The sequence below is a fragment of the Macrobrachium nipponense genome, chromosome 2 (genome assembly GCF_015104395.2).
Source record: "Macrobrachium nipponense isolate FS-2020 chromosome 2, ASM1510439v2, whole genome shotgun sequence".
Lineage (NCBI taxonomy): Eukaryota > Metazoa > Arthropoda > Malacostraca > Decapoda > Palaemonidae > Macrobrachium > Macrobrachium nipponense.
Window position 1 is genome coordinate 33918955 of NC_087201.1, and position 23336 is coordinate 33942290.

At 38.7% G+C, this 23336-nt stretch overlaps 1 protein-coding gene across 1 annotated transcript in view; it reads right to left on the reverse strand.

The window, feature by feature from the left end:
• The window catches only part of LOC135220521 (uncharacterized), a gene marked incomplete in the record, with an annotated part of 227576 nt that overhangs the window by 96559 nt on the left and 107681 nt on the right, over nucleotides 1-23336 (reverse strand). The window contains 2 exon segments of the mRNA XM_064257678.1: nucleotides 15417-15607; nucleotides 16408-16568. Of these exon segments, the coding sequence (XP_064113748.1) occupies nucleotides 15417-15607; nucleotides 16408-16568 (352 nt within the window).

The following is a 23336-nucleotide window of genomic DNA, read 5'->3' on the forward strand; positions in this document are numbered from 1 at the left end:
ATATTCATGATAGCTTAAAGCATACCTCTTCACGTCATTTTTCATCTTAGGCCAAAAGTACGCCCTACTAATACACTTGAAAGTTTTATTTACTCCCAAATGTCCTTGCTCATCGTGTACTAACTCCAAAACTAGCTCATGAAACTTCCTAGGAACTACTAATTGTTCTGTGACTTCCCCTTTACTACCTGACTTCGGTCGAACATAACACAAAACTTCGTCCTTTAAACAAAAGGTTTCCTTACACAAATCATCGAGATCATCATCCAGCTCACATTAAAAAATTCGGGTTAGTCTCTCATCCTCTCTCTGCAACTTGACTAGCTCATCCTTATCCAAAACGTTAGAGCCTAATTCATCACCGTAACTAGGACTAGATACAGGTACATTTACAACGCTACTCTCGACAGCTACACCTTCCGTTTGGCTATCACTGTCAACGATAGAGTTAGGTCTCTCAGCCACACTCATGCCAAGATCAACCTCGCTACCTCTATCACACTCGTTTGAATCCGCGAACTCACTCACGTTTGAATCCACGAACTTACTCTCGTTCGAATCCACGAACTTACTCACGTTCGAATCCACGAACTTACTCATGTTCGAATCCACGAACTCACTCTCGTTCGAATCCACGAACAAATTATGATCGTAGTCTATGTCTGTATCTAAACCCGACCTAGTTACGTACTACCATTTCAGGCACTGGAATATTCCTCACAACAGGATTCACATTCTTGGATAACGCTAAGTCATTACCAACAATAATGTCAACGCCTTCGACGGGCAAACTGTCCACAACTGCAAGTTTTACTTCTCCTGACACTACCTGACTTTCTAAATTCAACTTCAACAAAGAACAAGAACACAAGTGTTAGGAAATCCACCTAACATGACTTTCTCTCCGTATTGATTTCTGCCTGTTCAGCACCACTCACTTCTAATCAGTGAGACAGCAGATCCTGCGTCTCGAAGCAAGACTACTTCTCTCGAATCTACTCCTCCAAGAGAGGAAACTACGCCTTCTGACAGAAATTCACCAAATATTTTCCTAGTTTCTCTCATCACATCATTCCTACTTGACGGAAGGTTAACTAGAGATACTGGTTTCTTACCGTCCTTCCTTTCTACTGCACAATTTCTCGCTAAATGCCCTTTCCCATTACATCGGAAAAAAGTTAATTCTGAGCCACTAGATGCCACTTTACTCTTACAAACCTTAAGACGTATGACCAGGTTTTCCGGATGTATAACAGGAATAGTCACTTCTACTCGCATTGCTATTACTAGGACTGAAACCTTTACTGCTTTGTACTCTACCAGACGAAGGATCGTTTCGTTTCTTACTAACACTCAAATTATGAGTTAGACTATATTCGTCAGCTAGCCTAGTTGCTCCTGCAAAAGATACTTCTCGCCTATCCTCTATATAAAGTTTAATCTCAGGGGATACGTTATCTTTGAAGTTTTCTAACAACACTAAGTTCTTCAAACCGTCAAAATCCTCAACCTTAGCAGAAGTTAACCAATCAAAAAAACAGCCTATCTAACTTCTTACCGTATTCTACATACGTAATATTTTCATCCTTTCTCAAATTTCTAAATTTCTTACAGTACGCCTCCGGCACTAGCCTATACGCGCTAAGAACGGTTTCTTTCACGATATCGTAATTATCACATTCCTCCTTGACATGCAACTATACACAGTAAGTGCCCTACCACTTAAAACTGACTGTAAATATGAAGTCTACATTTCTTTAGCAGAACCTAATCGTTCCATTAACTTCTCAAAACACATGAAATAAGTCGTAACATCTTCCTCATCAAACTTTGGTACTAATTTCAACACTGCACTCATACCTAACGTATCAGCTCCGTTTTCGTTCTCGCCTGACCGACTGTTACGAGTACTTTTCCTTAACTGAGCAATTTCCAACTCATGCATACGTTCTTTCTCTCTCTCTTCCTGCTGCATTACCAAGATTTCTCTCTCTTGCTGCATTTTCATTGCTTCTCTCTCTTGCTGCATTTTCATTGCTTCTCTCTCTTTCTCCTGCTGCATTATCATTGCTTCTCTCTCTTTCTCTTGCTGCATTTTCATTACTTCTCTCTCAGCCGCTCTTCCTCTCTCTCAGTCACTCTTTCATCTCTCTCATACTTTTTCTCTTTCGTTTCTTTTCAACATACTCACGGAGATCATTCCCCTCTAGACTTAGTAGCTTACCTGACTCAATAAACTCTTTCACCATCTCATCATTCTGATTCTTTCTATATCCTCCCTGTTTCCTAACTGTTAAATGTTGATAGCCTAAGCAAGGTCGCCACAATGTTACGGCCTCTGAGAGAGGTCCGCTTCAGGTTCGATATGAAATAAAATAAAATAAAAATTTCAACACCAACAGTTGAAACTGGGGATATGAATATAGAAAGAAACACTAACACAACAAAGGTTTATTTACAAGCTTACTAACATAGGTAAATGCAGAATGGTATCTCCCATTTACATAAAAAGATCGAATCTTACACTGCATGAACTGGGGGAACAGTGAGGCAATTCAAATACTTGCTAGTCAATTTGGCCATTTGAAGCGATGGCTTCTCAAAAGGAAAATGGTGATTGCAGACGTCCTCTTGACTCCGTATTGCAGAAAATAGTCTACTTATAAGGCAGGAACTCCCCAAAAACCTCTAGCAGGACCTTCTCTTCTCTGAAGTCTGCTCGACATCGAGATAACACTGACGTACACTCCTGAAGACGACTAGACCAGTATCCAACCAACGTTCGAACAACTCTTCTTCTGATCCTTCGTCGGTTCCTTTTCTCTTATCTCTCTCGGATGATCTCTGCTGCTGCTGATCTCTCACTGATAATCTGATCTATGGCTCTTACTGAGGATATCTCTCTGTGACTAACTGGTGTCTCTCTTTTACGATCTCTCCTCTGACGATCTCTGCTTCGTCCGTCGTATTTATACGGCCCTCTGGGGGCGGGGCCTACAGTGAGGGTCACAGACTCCTGAGGTTTCCGGAACTTCTTAGATGAATCTAGACGAGGCATTGCATCAGAAATCGCGGCATTTCTCCCGACACATGGGCGCGTGTTGCACTCCACAACACGCCCGACGAATCCAGAACAGCCGCGAGAACAGGCGCCTCCAACACAGGCGCGAAAACCTCCTTACTGCCGAACTTCTTGAAAATGCGTTCTCCTTTCCTTTATCTTTCTTTGCTAGGAAGCAATTACCATCACAATGAGTAATAATGTTTTTCAAAGCTCAGCAAATCAACACACTCGATACTGTAGTCAAAATTTAGCACAAGTTCCTAATGGCTGGCTCTCTCTCTCCTTCAGTAGCCTAAATATCAGAGATCACCAGGCATTTCTTCAGTGAGTTCTAATCCTTCTACTGCCATCAAGTCAACACTTAACTGGGGAACAGTATATGGTAAATAAACCAGGGCAGAAGGTTAGGAGGAAGCGACAGCAGTGCTTGAAGTACTACAATCACAATGACAGGACCCAGCTCCACTTCTCATGGAGACACTTTTGTTTTGAATATGTCCATTCAAGGTTTGCATACATGTCTCCAGTTAATGATGGGGGTATCATTCCCAGCAGAGCACTCATAACCGAAAATCATTAACCTGAACATCACAATAATTATGGTAATACAGGCAGTCCTCACTTATCAGTGGTGTCGGTTAACAGGATTCTGCTTTTATGGCACTTGGCTAACAACATTGTTAATCAGTTTTTTGGAAACGGTAAGCGGTTTATCGGTGTTGGTAAGCGGTTTATCAGTGTTGGTAAGCAGTTAACAGCAGTTTATTGGCACTTACAACTCTGTAAACACTATTACCATAACTATCAGCGATTTTCAATTATTGGCTATTTTCAGTTATCAGTGCTCGGCCAGGAACGGAAACCCTCCCAACAGGGAACTGTCAGTAAATGGCGTTCACGATACCATACATACCAAAAAAAACTCTTAAGTGATGCTAATAAACTGCTTACTGGCACCCAAAAACCCCTTTACAGATGCAGATAAACAGCCTGCATGTGCCGATAAACTGCTTACCAATGCTAAAAATCTGGTTTAACGACGTCACTAGCAATGCGTCCTAAAACCCAAACGCTGATAACTAATGCCGCCAATAAGAAGGAACTACCTGTATTGTCCTACTTACAATGGGGTTAGGTTCAAGAAACCCCATTGTTTCTTGGAAAGAAAGTATCCCGAATTTAGTCTAGCCTATACCAGGGTATTCAGTACTATCTAAACATACGTACTGTATAAGGTAGCCTAGCCTAACCTATACAGAATACTCTATATATAAACAGTGGTCCCCCCGTATTCGCGGGGGATGCGTACAAGACCCCCTGTGAATAGTTAGAACCCGCGAATAGTTGGAAGCCCTATAAAAACACTGAAAACAGCCTATTTTGTCAGTCAAAAATCAAGAAAAACACACTGAAAATTTTTATACTTGGGTTTTTTAATAGTTTTATCACAAAAAGTGCATTTTATGATGAAATTGATAAAAAAAAACCATTTGTGGATATTTCTCATAGAAAAATACCGTGAATATGAGATTTTTCCGCGAATAATGCGGGGAAATGTTACTGATAGAAATCAGCGAATGTGTGAGTCCGCGAATCTGGAGAACGCGAATATGGGGGGTCCACTGCACTAGTAGTAATTAATATCAGCTGATTCTGGAGGTTCAATGCAGACTGACTTACGATAATTCAGGCAAAACGAAACTGAATACACTACAAAAACAGAATCAGATGTGTACTGTAAGGGGTACTCCCCAAGATTTGGACCGTCATTGGCATACTATTAAATGGTAACAGGCTGTTGATGGCTAGGTATAACTAAATATCGTTGGAGGTAGAGGACGATAAAGCAGCAGGATCATCAACTCACTCCTCTTCAGATAATATTTCTTCATTTGTTAAGTCAGGTGTTTCGAGGAAAGCTGTCAAGAGATGTAGAGGATTGAGGTTCAAATGTGGGGGAAGGAGTGGTGGAAGGCAATGGCACTGGAGTAATTTTCTGAAAGAAGTAATCCATTACAGCTTGCACAGTGCAGTTTTTTCATTCTTCAAAAATGACTCCGTAACATGCAAGTCTTGAAGAGCTCTATCAGTCCATGTTCAAATGAAGCAAACACCTCTGCCAATGCTTTCGTTGTACGTTTGCTCTGGCTCTTCTTCAATTTCTTCTTCCTCTTCTGCCCTTTTTCTCTCTTCTGTAAGTGCACTTAAATCTTCTCCCATTAGCTCTACAGCCTGCACATCTATATGTTCTTGGATATATCTTCCTCATTAATTCCTAATCTAAACTTCTTCCAATTGTCAGGATCTTTCAATTAATTTCCAGAAACTTCATCCTTATCGAAACCTTCACATGAGTTTACATACACTTCTAGCAGATTTCTTACTATCCCAATCACACTCTCTTTACCTCTATCCATGCCCTTCCAATGTTTATAATGGAGCTCAAAACACTGAATTCCTTCCAGAAAGTTCTGAGATTTTTCTCCTCATTATCTATAGCCTGAACAGCCCTGAGCAAACATGTTCTGAAGATAATAGGCCTTGAATGTAGCCACAGGGCCCAAATTCATGGGTTGTATGAGAGAAGTTGTTTGGTGGCAGAAACAACTTTTATGTTCTTGTTAATATCTCCAAGTGCTGAGGGTGGCCGAGAGCATTGTCTAGAATCAGCAGAATTTTGAAAGGGATGTTGTTGTCCCTATAATAATCTTTCACTTCTAGAATAAAGCAATACACAAACCAACATTTGAACAACATTGCAGTCATCCATGCTTTCTTATTACAACGTAATTCACAGGAAGCGTATGCTTGCCAGTTCTTTTTAATGCCCTTGGATTTTCAGAGCAATAAATCATGAATGGCTTAAGCCACATTTTCCCTAACAGAAGTCAGTTGATCTTTGTATGCCTTACACCCCACCATCGTTGTTGATTCTTTAAGGATGTAGGACTGTTGAGGCATACGCTTCCAATACATTCCTGCTTCACCGACATTTTAGATTTGCTCTGGAAAGTACCCTTCATCAATGACTATCTTATGCAAATTTAGCGGCTCCCTCAGCATCAGCGCTTGCTGTTTCACTGATAATTTTCACACTATGAAAATTATGGTGGTGTTTGAAACAACACAACCAACAAGCACTTGCTACAAAACTTTTGCTTTGGTATCTTTTCCTTTAGTTCCTTGAAAAGCATGCGAGCCTTTGAATGGTCAAGAGGCTGAGTGGCATATACTTTTTTATCTGGTCCTTCATCCAAGTGACCAATAACGACTCCATTTCTTCCAAAGGCTGTATCCTCTTTTTTTTTATATAATTGTCACAGATTTTTGTGGAACATAATTTTCATGTTTCCACAGGAATTTTCACCAATTTGCAAATTTTTCTATGGGCTGTATCTCTAAAATTCACTTTTTACTGTATTATATTAGACAGTGAACTGTTGACATAGGCAGTTATAAGCATTTTAGTTTAAGGGGTACATGGCAATTGGCGGTTATAAGCATTTTAGAGTTGGGTAGAACTGTACTGTATCAGAGTTGACTTCCGGTCAAAAACCAAAATTGCAAATGAACAATGACCTAATTTTACTTCCTATACACTAAGAGCAAGCGAGGTCATCTCAAAGGTAGAAGTAACCTATTTCAGCCTCTCGGCCCAATGTACTGCACACTGCCTGATTATATGCTGCTGCCTGCACCTGTCTCATGTGAAATCTAAAAATACATATTTCTTTACAAAATATTGTCCTATTGGTATTAATTGCCAACCTCATTGCTAAACCATTATATCTCAAGGCAAATTATCATAACTATACCTGTATAAGAATGATTACCAACAACTTGATAATTCTGGCATACAAATGGATCCAGGGTAACACTCAAACCAGGATTGAATGATTTAATATTTGGTGTCTGAATACCACAAGCCATCAAAACAACTTCATGTCAACTGGTACTCAAATTCTCAGGAGGGGGCATACATATGGGAGGTCAGCATAGCACAAAGGTCCATTTCAAGCGAGTCTCGGCAGAGGAAACAGATCCTATGATCAGAGTAGTGATGGGACGCCATGATATGTAGAACTTTTCTTCAGTAGATAATTTCATGACAAGCCTCAACACAATCTTTCCAAGTACTGCTCACTGCAGAGGAAACTCTGTCTTGAGGATACTCAAGGTTTTACATACCTTGGACTGATCTTAACATTTTTACCTTTGCTCAGCCAAGGACCATAGAAATGCAAAGAGGGATGGTGAGCAAAGAATGCTTAAAGGACGGTTAGACTTTCCTTAGTTGCTGTATGGATTCTAATTGTTTAAGCTCTTCTTGTCTGAAGCAGAAGTAGTCGGTTTTAAAGAACTGAGTTTAAGTGAGTGGTCATTTTTAGGAACTGAGTTTAAGCCTCTCAGAATGAACCAAACTGAATATAAAATTTAGGTCACTGGCCAAGTACTGGGACCTATGAGGTCATTCAGCACTGAAAATGATCTTGAAAATTGTGAAGATAGGGTGGAAAACAAGATGGAAGAAAGATAACATGAACGGAGGTACAGTAAAAGGAATGAATGGGGTCGTAGCTAGGGGCCGAAGGGATGCTGCAAAGAACCTTAAGTAATGCCTATATTGCACAGAGTAAGGTTCACTGATGGCACAACCCCCTTACAGATTAAGCCTCTCAGAAGCAGTGGTGCTGGAAGGGGGGTTGGGGTGGGTGGGGGGGGACACATGGATGAATAACAAAGTCAAAACATGGCTTGTAAAGTGCAGCACAGAAAATTACTCTATGTGAAACGAGTAGTATCTGTATCCGTGCAGAAACAAAACTCCAGTACAGTGGTGCCTCAACTTAATGGATTTCATCTCATCAGATTTTGCTACTTATGCAATATGTCCAAGAATGAAAACAAAATGTTATTTTCATAATAAAATTAAGTTTCATATATACTTCCCAAGTAATTTCATAGCTAACATTTCAACTCCCACAACAGCTTAAATTCTGAAACTTGCAGTAGCGCTTCTATTGTTTTAATGCGGGTGACTAGTTGCGCCCACAGTCTAGGAAAAATAGGTACAACACAGCTGAAGAGCTGAAGTTAGCTAGCATTGGTCAAATGCTTGTTGTAACCTTACCTGGTAAGAGAGCTACTGCAGGAAGATACCGAGTCTGATTGGCACTCTTCTTAACCTGCAGTGGTGTGGAGGTATAGCCATTGAGCACCTCTACTTAAGTGGGACCTTTACTGCTAAGGAGTATTCCGATGGTTAGCAAAGCATCAATAAGTACCCTTGCCCTGGCCGCAGTACCACAATAAACAAAACCAAACAATGATGTTGCCTACACATAAAATCAAAACCACCAACCATCTACCAAAAACTGGCAGGTACTCCAGGTACACAGTAACCCCCAGGGTCCCCAAAACTCGACACCATAATATAACAATGCATTGAGATAGAGTATAGAAGGAATACTTCCTATGCTTCGTGCCCCCAACATCATGCCAACCACAGACAACAGACCCAGGGTACTGCAGTTTTTTAACACTGTCTCCACTTCACATAACGTGTTGCAAATATTGATTTGCACTTCCAATAGGTGGACTGTAGAATAGCAGAGATAGACATGTTTAAAAGCCAATTTCATGTGTTAACTTTTAAAAGAAGGTAAAAGGTCCTCCCTAATTCTCGAGTGCAGCTCAGAGATAGTCTCTTAAAAAAATGACAATGCTTTCTTAGAAAGTGGTTGGGAGGGAATTTTTTTACAGAGCACCAGAGATTGCTAGAGGGGCCTCTAATCCTCTTGGTCCTGTTCAGGTAATACACACCTCAATACCCTTACAAGTAAAAGAGCTCTCTTTTTCTTTTTCTGGGCCAAGAATATCCATCAAATTCTTGTTGACAAAAAGAACGGGGCAAGGGCTTGAAAGGAGTCTCATTCTTAGCCAGAAAACCCACAGTAAAAGAGTAGATTGCATCTTCTTGAGAGAATCTGACTCTTATTTATAGCCTGACTCTTTTTGCCAAAGCAATGAGGACGAGAGTTCTCGTTAAATCTCTGAAAGAAATGGAATGAAGGGGCTCAAAAGGAGGGCCCGATAACCACTTAAGGACTACGTCCAGGTTCCAGGCAACCAAGTCCATCTTACTCTGCTTAGCAGTGTCAAAGGACTTAAATTGTTAATATCCTGATTAGACGAAAGATCCAGGCCTATCTGTCTAAAAACAGAACCAGTTCCAGCACTGCCCTGTATCCTTTGAGAAGAGATGTTGTATTCTACACCAGCTGCCAAATACTGCCCACTTTGCCTGGTAGACCCTGCAAGAAGACTGGTGTGTACACTTTGCAATCACCTCTGTAGCTGGTCTTGACCCTGGTGAATGAATAACAGGACTGATTGGCTAAACAGAATTTTTAACTAACAAAATACAGTGGGGCATCGCTTATTCACGGATCAGTATTCACGGATCCAGTTAATCACGGGTTTTTTCTTGGACCGTTTCTCATGTTACATCACTGGTATGAATCGCTGCATCACGGGTTTGTTGTGTTGCGTATGAGATGTTTTTCGGTAGGCTAACCCTCGGCCGTGGTCCGATAACTACCAACATTCATTTAAAGACTCATATAATGATATTAACTGACAATAAAGGTAATAAAACCATTCTCACCTAATATATTATTGTCCTATCTTCGAAATAAATAGCCTATTCAAGGTTTATGTACGACGTTCATTGGTAGGCTAAGCGTAGTTGCAGTGCGATAACCACCAACGTACACAAACATTCACATTATGATATTAACTGACAATAAAGGTAATAAAACCATTCTTACCATATATATTATAGTCATATCTTCATAATAAATAGCCTATTCAAAGAATAATTCCACATCATTGCACTCAACTTATCGTCAGAGTGGCCAGCCACAAAATGTAAGCATATACCTTTACGTACGAAAATGGTTTATGTATACGGTTGCGTTCAAAGCGACATTTTTTGTTTGATAAACTTTTAGAAATTTTAATAGTAGTGGTAGTGTAATTACAGTAGTAATAACATTAAGGCTAAAATTAATTCGAACTTCATTATTATTTTGGCAGTATTCGTATATAACTTCTCTGAACAATGAAGTCATACAAACGCTATTTGTCATAGATTATCGTAAGTATTGCAGTTTGTTATTGGCGACGAAGCGTAAACGAAATACATAAAAGCATTTTTTACCTTATATATTATCGTCATATCTTCATAATAAAAAGGCTATTAGTGGAGTAATTCCATATCAGTGAAATCAATTTTATCTATGCGAGGCCAGCCAGCTGACAAAATGTACGTACGTATATGAAAATCAAATTATGGTAGCGTTCACAGCAAGATTATCTTTCGAAATTTTTATAGTACTATTCATGCTACGTAGTAATATTGTTTGGAATATATGTAACATTAATTTTCAATACAAAATATCATCGTTATTTTGGTAGTGAATAATAGTTTAGAATTATCATACATACACTGCATTGTTATGGGTTTGTGGCAGTGATAAAACAACCAAAATAACGTTCTCCTTTAAGTCAACACGTTTAGGAAAAACATGACATAGAATCGACTTTGCGACTTCGTTCACTTTGATATTTTTAACGATACAATAACTATCATTTGTACTACTTAAACCATCTTAACATAAGTAATTTTTCGTAAGATATGTGTTGTTGCAAAAGCTAGCTTATACATAAAAGGCTTTTATAATTTAAGTCATCTTAGATATACATATGTACCCAAACTCATTGTGGGGAAATTTACTACTGTTTCCTCGGATATTGAAATACTTTAGCATCATTCAAACACTTAATAATATAATGCATAAATACTAGGCTATACATATTTACATCGTATACAAATACTACATACAGTTATATACACATACTTTTATATACAAAGTTAACAGTTATATACACATACTTTTATATACAAAGTTAACAGTTATATACACATACTTTTATATACAAAGTTAATCATATGAGTAGTGATCAGACGACAGCTGTGCACTGGACTACGTACGTACTACTTGGAAGATAAAACAAACAAAAATTTTTTTGTTGTTAGTCGCCGGGATAGATTAACATTTTTCCAGAGATTAAAGAGCTGAATTTTGTTTTGAAGGTATGTCAACCGCGTTAGTAAATAGGTATCATCTTCTAAGGAAATTTTTTTTCTCGGAAATCTCTCTTCTTTTTGGCGGAAGAATCTTCAAGCCATTTTGCATTCAAAGTAATGAGAAGGAATCATTCTATTCTTCATGAAATCAGTAAAATACTTACACTAATAATAAAAACTAAAACTACGTACTGTATGCAAAACACATACATCATCGTTAGCTTCATGTGTGTAAACGTTCATTCTAAGAAATTACAGAGTATATAACTACACCTGATTGGTTGGTTGGTAGCCATGGAGATCTGTTATCCAATGACCGCCCTCTGCTTCTGTTCTATTTATAGACATATGCCATGGATGGCACTAGGTTTGAACGTTACCATGTTCGTGATTTTCTGACTGCTGACGGCAAAAATTACTCAATAATTTTCTTTATATAATTATTCCTTCGTGAAAACAATAATATAATAACGCGGTTGACATACCTTCAAAACAAAATTCAGCTCTTTAATCTCTGGAAAATGTTAATCTATCCCGGCGACTAACAACAACAAAATTTTTGTTTTTGTTTGTTTTTTTATCTTCCAAGTAGTAACGTACGTAGTCCAGTGCACAGCTGTCGTCTGATCACTACTCATATGATTAACTTTGTATATAAAAGTATGTGTATATAACTGTTAACTTTGTATATAAAAATATGTGTAATATAAACTGTATGTAGTATTTGTATACGATGTAAATATGTATAGCCTAGTATTTATGCTATATTATTAAAGTGTTTGAATGATGCTAAAGTATTTCAATATCCGAGGAAACAGTAGTAAATTTCCCCCACAATGAGTTTGGGTACATATGTATATCTAAGATGACTTAAATTATAAAAGCCTTTTATGTATAAGCTAGCTTTTGCAACAACACATATCTTACGAAAAATTACTTATGTGAAGATGGTTTAGTGGTACAAATGATAGTTATTGTATCGTTAAAAATATCAAAGTGAAACGAAGTCGCAAAGTCGATTCTATGTCATGTTTTTAAACTTTAACGTATAGTGGTATGAAAAACACCAGTGTGTCGTAGCGATGCGTCATCAATATAGTGGTATGAAAATACCACATGGTGTTGTAGCGATACGTAATCACAAAGTACAATCCTTTTCCCGGACCATCCTCAGAATTTTACGACTCTTCAACTCAAGATCGATATGGTAAAATATATTATATAGTCATACTTATTGTTAAAATTCACAAGTTGAACTGCAAAACATTATTATATTTTGATTGTTATGTACATATATTTTTTGTGTTTTACGGAATGTTTTTGTTTTGAAAATAAAACCTATTAGTGAACATATGGTATTAATTGTCTCACTATTTTATTATAGGTGATCTTAATTATCTCACATTCATTTAACAGTATTATATTAATAATTTATTTATAAATAAACTGTAATTAATAAATAACAATAATGAAAAACATAAAGGGAAAAAATGTTTTTGCTGCAGTAGTGGTGTTTGTTTTGATTATGCATCTGACCTCACATTTCCGAAATCTGAAAAATTCCAAAAACCGAAACATCGGAATGTGTGTACTGCACATTTTTTTAAACACGCACACAATGTCTACACATTTACTGATACCCGTTGGTGAAAGACTCAAATTACAGTACGTACGTATTTATTCCTGAGAGAGAGAGAGAGAGAGAGAGAGAGAGAGAGAGAGAGAGAGAGAGAGAGAGAGAATGATTAAGGACTCCAAGGCGTGTTATTTTTACAATTATTTTATTATCTTGGGATTTTTTTTTTAATCTTTAGATTTTCTATTCAATTCTCGAGATTAATAAGAAAATTACCATAACTTGACTAGCATCAGCACATATCTGAATGACTCGGCCATTAGCAGGCTAAACCACCAACCTTATGAACTTGCATGATACATGAGATACATGACAAAACACAAAACCACTGTTTATTGGTGAAAATTTGGGGGTCGCACGATATGGGAGATTGCACGTTATTCGAGTATATACGGTATGCGAATTTTTTTTAGCCTTTTATGGAACAAAATCTAGCAAGAAATTGCCATTCCCAGTTGGCAACACTGGCCTACTCACGTTTGTCCAAGGTTTGTTTGTTGTTGTTATGAAATGTGGTGTGCGGCGCGTTCTTTAAATTGTACCCATATAAACGAGTTAATTATGTGGCATCCAAAGCCCTGATTCTTTTACACTCTTTAATGGGAAAGACGCCTAAAGGTCAGATGAAGGTTTTTTACGTGGATACTATTAACGTGTTGTGACGAAGGGAAGAGATGTTTCGCTGCATACTGCTGGTAGCATTATCGTTATATTACTGGGATTGCACTGCAAAATCGTCGCCATCTTTTATCAACATAGATTGTTGGTGAGTACCCATATGATTTACATAATTTTGATAGTTCTCTTACCACTCATCCTCTCTTTCCTTGTAAAAAAAAAAAAAAAAAAAAAAAAAAAAGAGGCCCACCATGCGTATGTAGGCTTCTAGCTGTAATCCCTAGGCTAGTAGGCTACATATGTACAGTAGTACATATACTACATTTATTTGTTAAGGCTAATTTTGTACAATAACTTTAAAACTGTCTTGAATTTAGTTTTAGGTGATAGTTGAAAACATATTTGGTGTTTGAACTAAAGTAGGCAGTTATAAACATTGGAATAGTGGTCTTGGGTGGGTTAACTATTAAAGTAGGCAGTTTTAAGCAATTTTTGAGGGGGGTATCAGGATAACACGGGTATTTACTTATCACGGGGGGTTCTGGGCCCTATCCCCCGTGGATAACGAGGCCCCACTGTAGGCCATTTTAAACATTTTTACAGGGGTTCCAACTATTCGCAGGTTCTAATTATTTGCGGGGGGGGTCTGGTACATATCTCCCCAAATACGGGGGGACCACAGTCTAAAATACAAGCATCCAAATATATTTGTAACTGTTTTTACTGTAGGTACGTATTACCATATTTTTTCTTTCTCTGATTTACTGAACCGTACTTCATTACTATATTCATCGACTTGATGATTATTACACACAAATTATAACATTACACAAAAAAATATTTTATAATTGTTGATGTTTCATCTCTAATCCCCACAAAATTATTTAAAACACAAATTCCATACGAAGGCAATTACAAGTTTATAGCCTGTCAAGTCTCATCCCCAGCTACTGTGCTGAGACTTCAATTGTAAATAACACTTTCTCTCTTCTCTCTCTCTCTCTCTCTCTCTCTCTCTCTCTCTCTCTCTCTCTCTCTCTCAGATTATTTTCCTAAATCTTTCGGTAGCATTACAAATGTTGGGCGATCAGTTTTTTTTATACATATTACGATGATAACAGACCAGCACGTATAATGCTCTAAGTGATATAACATTTTATCCATATTAATTGCATTAAAAAAAAAAAAAATTTTCAATACATATTTAAATAATTTAAGTACTGTACAGCACTTAACTCTACTCGTGAATTCCCAAAGTTTCCCCTATCTTAAGAAAGAAAACAGGACAGCTTCTATACTGCATGAGAAAAATTGGCTGTGCTTGAATGTAGCGGGACTGGAGTTTAGTTTTCACACACAGTTTGTAAGCCATATAATTTCATGGGTAATGTTGTAAGAAGTTTATCTTCATTTAACCAGACCACAGAGCTGATTAACAGCTCTCCTAGGGCTGGCCCAAAGAATCTGATATTTTTATGTGGCTAGGAACCCAATTGGTTACTTAGCAACGGGACCTACAGCTTATTGTGGGATTCGAACCATATAATATAAAGAAATGAATTTCTAATCACCAGAAATAAATTCTTCTGATTCCACGTTGGCAAAGGAGGGACCAAACTCAGGCTACCCAATCAGTTGTTGAACATGCAACCCACTCTTCCAATGAGGAACTTTTGGGCAATGTAAGAAGACTTTGAAATTATATTATGTAAAGGGTTTTCAGATAATAGTTTAAGGTATATTTGGTGTTTGAAAATAGCCAGTTATAAGCATTTTTAGGGGGAGTTACCAACTTAATGTGGATTTTCTCTTCAACATGGGTGGTTGTGGGAGACATACTGTATTAGCAATGATAAGGTTTGTATCTTATTTTATAAAAGAACTATGGAAAATGCTCTTGATAAATAACTCTGGAAATGATAAGAGAAAAATCTTTAAAATCTTACCTGAATTGTATAGAGAGTGTACTGAGCACCACCAAGCTCAGAGTGAACCTCAGTTGATGGTACAGTTACACTTAGGAAAACCCGACCATCCAAAGGTATTTCAGCTGCTTCCATCAAATCTTCATCTGCTATCCCATTGCCACAAGATTCCAGGCTCGAAACAGATTTCACAGATGCTGCAAGTATTCTATCTGTCAATTTGAGAAAATGGTTCATCCCCTAAAGTTACCCTTGGTCACTTTCAAGCTTCCACTTGGCAAACATACATAAAAGCTAATAAAAAATCTACACATTATGCAACTATCCACACAATAAGTAACTATAAATTAAACCCCTGAAAAACTCTGAAAAAATCTTGATGCTACAATATATCAATCAAGCCTGCACTTCATACATTTCTAGACATGCATTTTTCATCATAAAGACAAGACAAACACAAGAACATTGTACTGCATCGTCAGTTACAAATCCTTCAGAAGTTTTCTTTAAAAAAATAAAAATAAAAAATAAAAGTTTTGCTTACATTATCCTTCTAATTTGAAAGTTTGGGAAAAATCTGATATTGAGCTGCAAAAACATTTCACTACATTCAAAAACAACATTCCCTACAAAAATTATCAATCACTCAGAATTTTCCACAATATAAAAAAGAATACTAAACTGAAAAATCTTCATTACACTAAAAGAATTTTAGTTTAATGCAAGGCTAGTCAGTTGCATTTTTAGACATCATTACTAAAAACTGCACAGAAGGTTACAAACATCACAAGGTATATTTTTAAATGATAACCAATGACCACTTCCATATCTAGTTTTAAAGGTCATGCATCAATTATGAAACATGTCAAAATTTAAAGAAATGAAAGCTTTTTGTACAATAAAATCTACAACTGTTCATTATGCAAATAATATATACAAGTAATTATAGTACTTGATCAATTTGCTGTAACCACATATGATATGAAACTCATAACATTTTACTACACCTTACCTAAAGACCCTGAGCTATCCTTGTGGGTGAATGTGAAGCGTGACTTTTCCAGGCTATACCTCCCAGGGTCAGACTGTGCTGATTTAGGTTCACTCTCACTGGAACCATGTGAACTCAAGCTTCCCAAACTGTGCTGACTCTCCCTCTCGGTTAACAACGACCTAAAAGATAAGTGGGATAATCATGATAAATGAGAATCAACTAAACCATTAACTATTAGAAAACATCACACGACAGAATGCTAAAATCCCAAGCAAAGATATGAAAAACAAAGTCTCAGCCACTGAGAAGCATCAAAATACATAAAACCCAATACAAAACCAGTTAACCTGGGAACTTACAAAGTTTTTAAATAATTAAAGTAGAGCCCCTCATTAACATTTGTTTCTTAACAAGGCCTTTACTTATAATTAACCAACACTTGCAGTCTTTAGATGGAACATACATTCAAGTTCTTTACTCCAAAGATGACAGAAGAACTACATAAACTTGATACGCTCCTTTGGATCCACACATTCCTACCAATTCACTGCAACATCATCTTTCTGGCATAAAAGATGTTTTGTGGTCTTTCTTGACAGTTTTTGCAAGAATATTTATTGGGTTTTTATAGTCTTTCTCGCAAGTTGTTTGCAAGAATATTTATTGTATGCACATTTTCTAACTTATTTGAGAACTCACAACTACACATTACAAACAGCCAATCTAAAGAACAATGAAAAAATTGTCAAACATAAAAAAAAAAATTATCTGCCTAACATCAATGAAAAAATTGTCAAACATAAAAAAAAAAATTATCTGCCTAACAAACAACCAACATGGCTTTATACCAGTGAGGTCTGTGGTATCAGTTTATCAACCAAAAAGAAAACCAGAAATGACTAGTAAAATAAAAACTTATTCACCCTGCCTTTACCAAGGCTTTCAGCAGAGCTGATTGGTACTTCATTCTAGGCAACAAAATAAAAAAAAAAACTTGACAGGTGAATCTGCTGGAGCTTGGTTACATAATTCCCTCTCAAATAGGAAACTTCAAGTACAGGCTCCCTGGTTATCTATGGGGATTCTGTTCTTGGGGGTTGCTGATAAGCACAAACAGCCATTAACTTGAACTCTGTGATTTATGACGCTTATGGCACTGAGTTTCGGTCAATGGTGCCGTAAACCGCCGATTTTATGGTGCTGGACAAGTCCCATAGAACCAGACCGCCATTCACCGAGACCGGTGGGGGTTTTGTCATCTGTGTTAGGTATTTTCTCGCCATAACTATTATCGGCCCCATGAATCAGCACTTCGTGGCACCGATAACTGCAACACTGCCAGATATATCACCATAAGGTGCTAATAATGGAGTTATGGCGCCATACCATACCTAACAGAGGTGTCATTAACTGACGCATCATAAATTGCAGACTATTGGTTAATAGCAGTTTTTGCTTATCATCACCCTACCGAGAATGGAACCGGCCCCCCCTCCCATAACCAGGAACTGCCTGTAATGAGCAATAGTATACCAATAAAAACCTGCAAAGCATATTTACATCTTTATTTGCTAATGATACTGTGTCTTAGACTTGTCAGAATCATGGAAAACTGTGAAAATCTCCAAAAATAACTATACTCTGCTTTTTTTCCATCTGTCCATCTGCCTGTGGCGGTTGCGCATGGTAACACTGTGTCCCGGGGCTTTAAATAGTTACTCTAAGTGTAAGTTTTAGGTAAATAAAAGGATATCTGGGTGTACATTTGCAACTGAAAAGTGTCTTAATAATTTACTGTATGCGAATTACACAGTTAATATTCGAAATAGGATACTATTTAAAGCCCGGGACGCAGTGTTACCATGCCCAAACACCACAGGCGGATGGACAGATGAAAAAAAAACAAGAGTATAGATGGTACAATCTATCCTTTGGCACAAACAAGCAAAGCAACCTTTCACAAGGGCAGATTTCAGCAGTGGTAGAAAACACAAATTTCTATCATCTTGACTCAGATGTAGATGCCATTGCAATATGGAACCAAACGAAAGATCTGAGTGTCATCATCTACAATGATTTAGTATGGTATACTGTCATCACCATGACAGTACTCCTGTGAGCAGTTACCATGGATACCGACAACATTTTCAAAAAGTTATCAACACTGTGCGTGCTATGGGTAACACTGTGATAAAAATTACAGGCTAGTAAATAGGCTACTGGGCATACTAGTATGCTATTTCATAATGAAGGTTGATAAATTGTATAACTTTCCCTACTGTACAAACATGAAAGACACATTCAGTACAATATATAAATCTTTATACATAAGTATATATATTTACATGTAGTATTATGTTTTTTGTATCTCGTCCATTTACATACCTCTCTGATATTTTAAATGTATTATGTCATTCCTATATGTATCATGCACATTGTAATGACCAAACCCACCCATCTGGCAGTATTGCTTTGCCAGTACAGGACAGCTCTGCATTCCTTGCATGCACATAACTTTCACCTCTGAATTTGTTAACCCCACTAGACATTAAGAACCTAATTTTGATATCTTGGTGTTTCCTTCATCCCCAACCCTCAGTGATAAGAATATCACATCAAACACACACACGGCACAATGAAATTTTTATTCAACAACGCTATAAACTGATTGCCACCTCCACCCAGCTTTTTACTGTGGATCTATTGTGCTTCAAGTGTACATGATCAATGGTTCATGAGTGAAGTGTTGTGCAGTGTCTGTAGTTCCAGCGTCCCTTTTGTGCATTTCACACAAGTGATTGCAAAACCCTTGCCGCTGCACCAAGTGAGAGCGCATAGCCTAGCCATACATCCAGTCCCCTTAATTGCTTCCCACTCACTTGACTGGTCCACCGCTATGGCAATTTCAGCAAAGCAGACACATACATAATGCATACACTCACTCACTAATCCACAGAGTCTTATTTAAACTGTTTGTTTTAAAAGGAACCTTTTTGATATTTTAATAAGTAGGTCAGCCAGAAGAGACCACAGACAAGGGATTGCCAGAAGCCAGTAGTGTGGAACCTAATGCCTGTAGTGGGAAAACAGTGTTCGTCCACAATGGGAACACCATGGAAGAGGAGTTCACCAGGACGACGCCACCCTCCTCCCCCTATCCACCACTCCTTCGCCCTCACTATCAGCCTCTCCCCACCACCTAACCAACTGGAACAGATTTACTTAAACTTATCAAGTTTTTAGAGGAATCTCACCAGTATGAAGAGAAAAGATGATGCAAAGATGAAGAAAGAAGTGAACAAAGAAGACAGAAGAGCACAAAGGGAGTTATGTAAAAGGGAGGAAAGTATGTGCAGAGTTGAGGAAAATGCAAAATTTACAGCCTTATCCAGGCCCTCTTGTCTGCCCAACACTTTCGCCCAGAAAACTCTATACCCGGTACAGAGATGGATACTACTTCCCCCAGTCAACCTTCTCTTCCCCCACCAGAAAAAGCAATGGAGCAAATGCAGCCCCCACCTGCAAGACTGATGCAACATTCCAAATGTTCAGGGAATGGAGACACTAGATTATGCCACTATGGTAAATCTTTTCAAGCTTCCAAGGGAAAAACAAATGATCCAGTTGCAGGTGTGCTTGGCCCTCAAAACTCAAGTTGTGTTGGAGCGCACCTTATAGATCTCACCTTCCACAGATTAAGTCTGTGGAGGTGGTTTTGGATGCTCTGCAGTCTCGCATAAAGGGTTTGAGTAATGAGGTTTTTTTGCTGTAGAGAATTTCTTAGTTGCAAACAGACGGAAGGAGAATCTTCTGCAGATTTCTACGTAAGGTTTCGATGCATTTCAGCGGAAGTCAACTTGTGCCCAAGGAATGCGGCTGCATGCGGGGAGACTCAGTTGAAAAAGATCATTCTGATGGGCATCTAAGATGCAGTTAGTTCAGAAAATAATCTCTCCAGACACTGCCACCTCATTACAAGATGTTGTCACAACCTGTTGGTCATATGAAGCAGCTAAGAATGCAACTTCTGCCACATGTGCCCACCTAACCAGTTAAGCACCATTTCTGCCTAAAAAAAAAAAAGAAAAAAAAAGGGCAACTGAACTAACCTTACCTTCAAAACTGACTTTGATGCCAGCTCCTTTACGCTAGTCCTGTGCTCAACAGCATGGACCCAATGAGTGCCCAGCTGCCAACAATACTTGCAAAAACTGTGCCAGCCTCCATCACTGGTCCCGGACAATTAAATGTTGTGCTGGCAAAGTCCAGTGCCACCTTTGCCCACATTAGACACTTTGATAAGTGCTGCAGAGAGAAGTAGTGCCAGGATGGATCTCCAAGTAAGTGCTGCTAACTCCCGCAAGAACAGAGATCCATGGAAGGCCAGATGCTGTCATTTAACATACCTTTCTTCCACAGGCTCCAAGGCACCCCAATCCATCTTTGTCTTCCTGTCATACTGCTATATTAATTCTCACATGCAGATATTACCAGACAGGTTTTTGCTGATGTCACCGTTATTGGCCAGAGACACAGTTTAGGCATTCCCAGGAGCAGCCTGCAACCTCCTTCACTGCCAACTCCTCTTACTGTGGATAAGTTGAGGGGGGGGGGGCTCCATTTTAACTCCCATGGAATAATCAAGCCCACTGGTGATGGAACCCTTACAGAATGGTGTCAACCTCTCATCTTTGTTGCCTAGAATGTCACAGGAGCACGCATCACCCTCAACCTCTCCAAGCTGAACAGCTAAGTTTCCCACCCAGCCCACCCTTCACTGCCATTCATAGTGTGGACCCAAGGGCTCAGTTTTTCTCAACAGCTGATGCCCTCTGTGGGTACTGGCAAATGGAACTGGCCAAAGAGGATCAACATTTGACTACCTTTATTACACCATATGGTGGCTCAAACACTGCAAAAGACCGATAGGCTTCACACCTACTGGAGATGCATTCTGTCAGCGAGGTGATATGGCCCTTCAGGTTGTCAAGAACTATGTGAAAGTTGTCGATAACATTCTCCATGACGAGGATTACTAATTACACCTTTACTGCATCCACAAGATGCCCACCAGGTGCTGCAAATTTGGGATTACCCTCAACAAAGACAAGTTTGTGGTTGCCACACATACTGTGAATTTCTGAGATATGTGCTCTCAAGAGTGTGCATTTTGGCTGATCAAGAAAAAGTCAGTGCCATCAGGGACCTCCTAACTCCAGCTGACTTGGCCAACCTCAGATCATTCATGGGCCTGATCAACCAATTGGTAGAGTTCACACCTAACATTTCCGCTACAGCCCAGCCTCTATGCCACAAGAGGACATTTGTTTGGACCCCTGACCATGATGCAACCTTCCAACATGTCAAGTCAGCACTCCTCCGTCCACTTGTTCTCACTGCTTTTGACCCAAACCTGCTTGATGTCCTCCAAACAGATGCCTCATGCCCTAATGGTGTTGGCTATGCCCTTCTGCAGGACCATAGTAGTGGATGCCAACATTTAGTTCGGTGTGGCTCTCAATTCCTTACTGAAACCAAGACACACTATGCAACTATTCAGCTCGAGATGCTGGCTGTGGTTTGGGCAATGTCAAAACATAGGCTGTATCTTGCTGGCAGACAGAACTTTACTCCGATGACAGATTATCGCCTCTCATACCTATCCTGAATCATTACTTGCTGAATGCTACTGAGAATCCTTGCCTCCAGAATCTGAAGGAGAAGATTTTGCCCTACTTAGTCACTTCCGTGTGGGATGCTGGCAAGTCTGAACATTCCCGATGCTTTGTCTTGAGCCACAGTCGGCCATCCTGCAACAGAAGACAAAATTATAGGTGCCCCTTTTGCAAACCATCTCCCAACAGTCATGGCTGTGCACACTGTCACTTCAAGATTCACTTTCAAAATACAGTGGTCCCCCCGTATTCGCGGCGGATGAGTACCAGACACCCCTGTGAATAGTTAGAACCCGCGAATGTTTGGAACCCCTATAAAAACACTAAAAACAGCCTAGTTTGTTTAGTTAAAACACACGAAAAACCACTAAAAATGTTCATACTTTGTTTTTTAATAGTTTTATCACAAAAAGTGCATTTTATGATGAAATTGATAAAAAAAAACAGGAATTTGTGGATATTTCTCATAGAAAAATACCGCGAATGCGCGAATTTTCCGCGAATAATGCAGGGAAACCTTCCCGAGAGAAATCCGCGAATGTGTGAGTCCGCGAATCCGGAGAACGCGAATACGGGGGGCTCACTGTATATGATCTGCATAACTCCTTACTCCCATACCGGAAGATTTGGGACAAGCTCTGCGCTGATGATTATCTTGTTCTATATGGAGCGAGAGTTATACAGTCGACCTCCACTATTCACGGATTCATGATTCGCACATTTTTCTATGGACTGTATATACCCATTGTTCACAGAAAATTTGCCTATTCGCAGTATTTTTCACTGGGAAATATTCACAAATTACTGTATTTTCATATAATTTTCATGACTAAATGCACTTTTTGTGATGAAGCTAATAAAAAAAATATAAATTTTTAATCAATTTGTATTTTTCATAACTAACAAACCTGAGATCTTATCATTAGGATAAATCTTCTAGCACCATCTGGAACCCATGAAGTTAAAAAAATTGTGTATGCAAGGGACTATCGGCATCTGTGCTTGGTCACGTCTCTTGTGGAGCCACCCACATTCCCCTCTTTAACCTGTGACCATGTTAGTTATGGTACTCCTGATAAGCCTAACGCTGACCGTACACCCACCATCAACTGTGCCTCCATATCTGGAATAAAGACCAAGATGGCGATGCACACACCCTCCCAACAGAGAAAGGAGCACAGTTAGTCAAAATTATCTCCCAAAGCCCCTCCTGATGCATCTGAGATATGAATCCATAGATGAACCAGATGGGGTATGTGAAATATCAAGTAC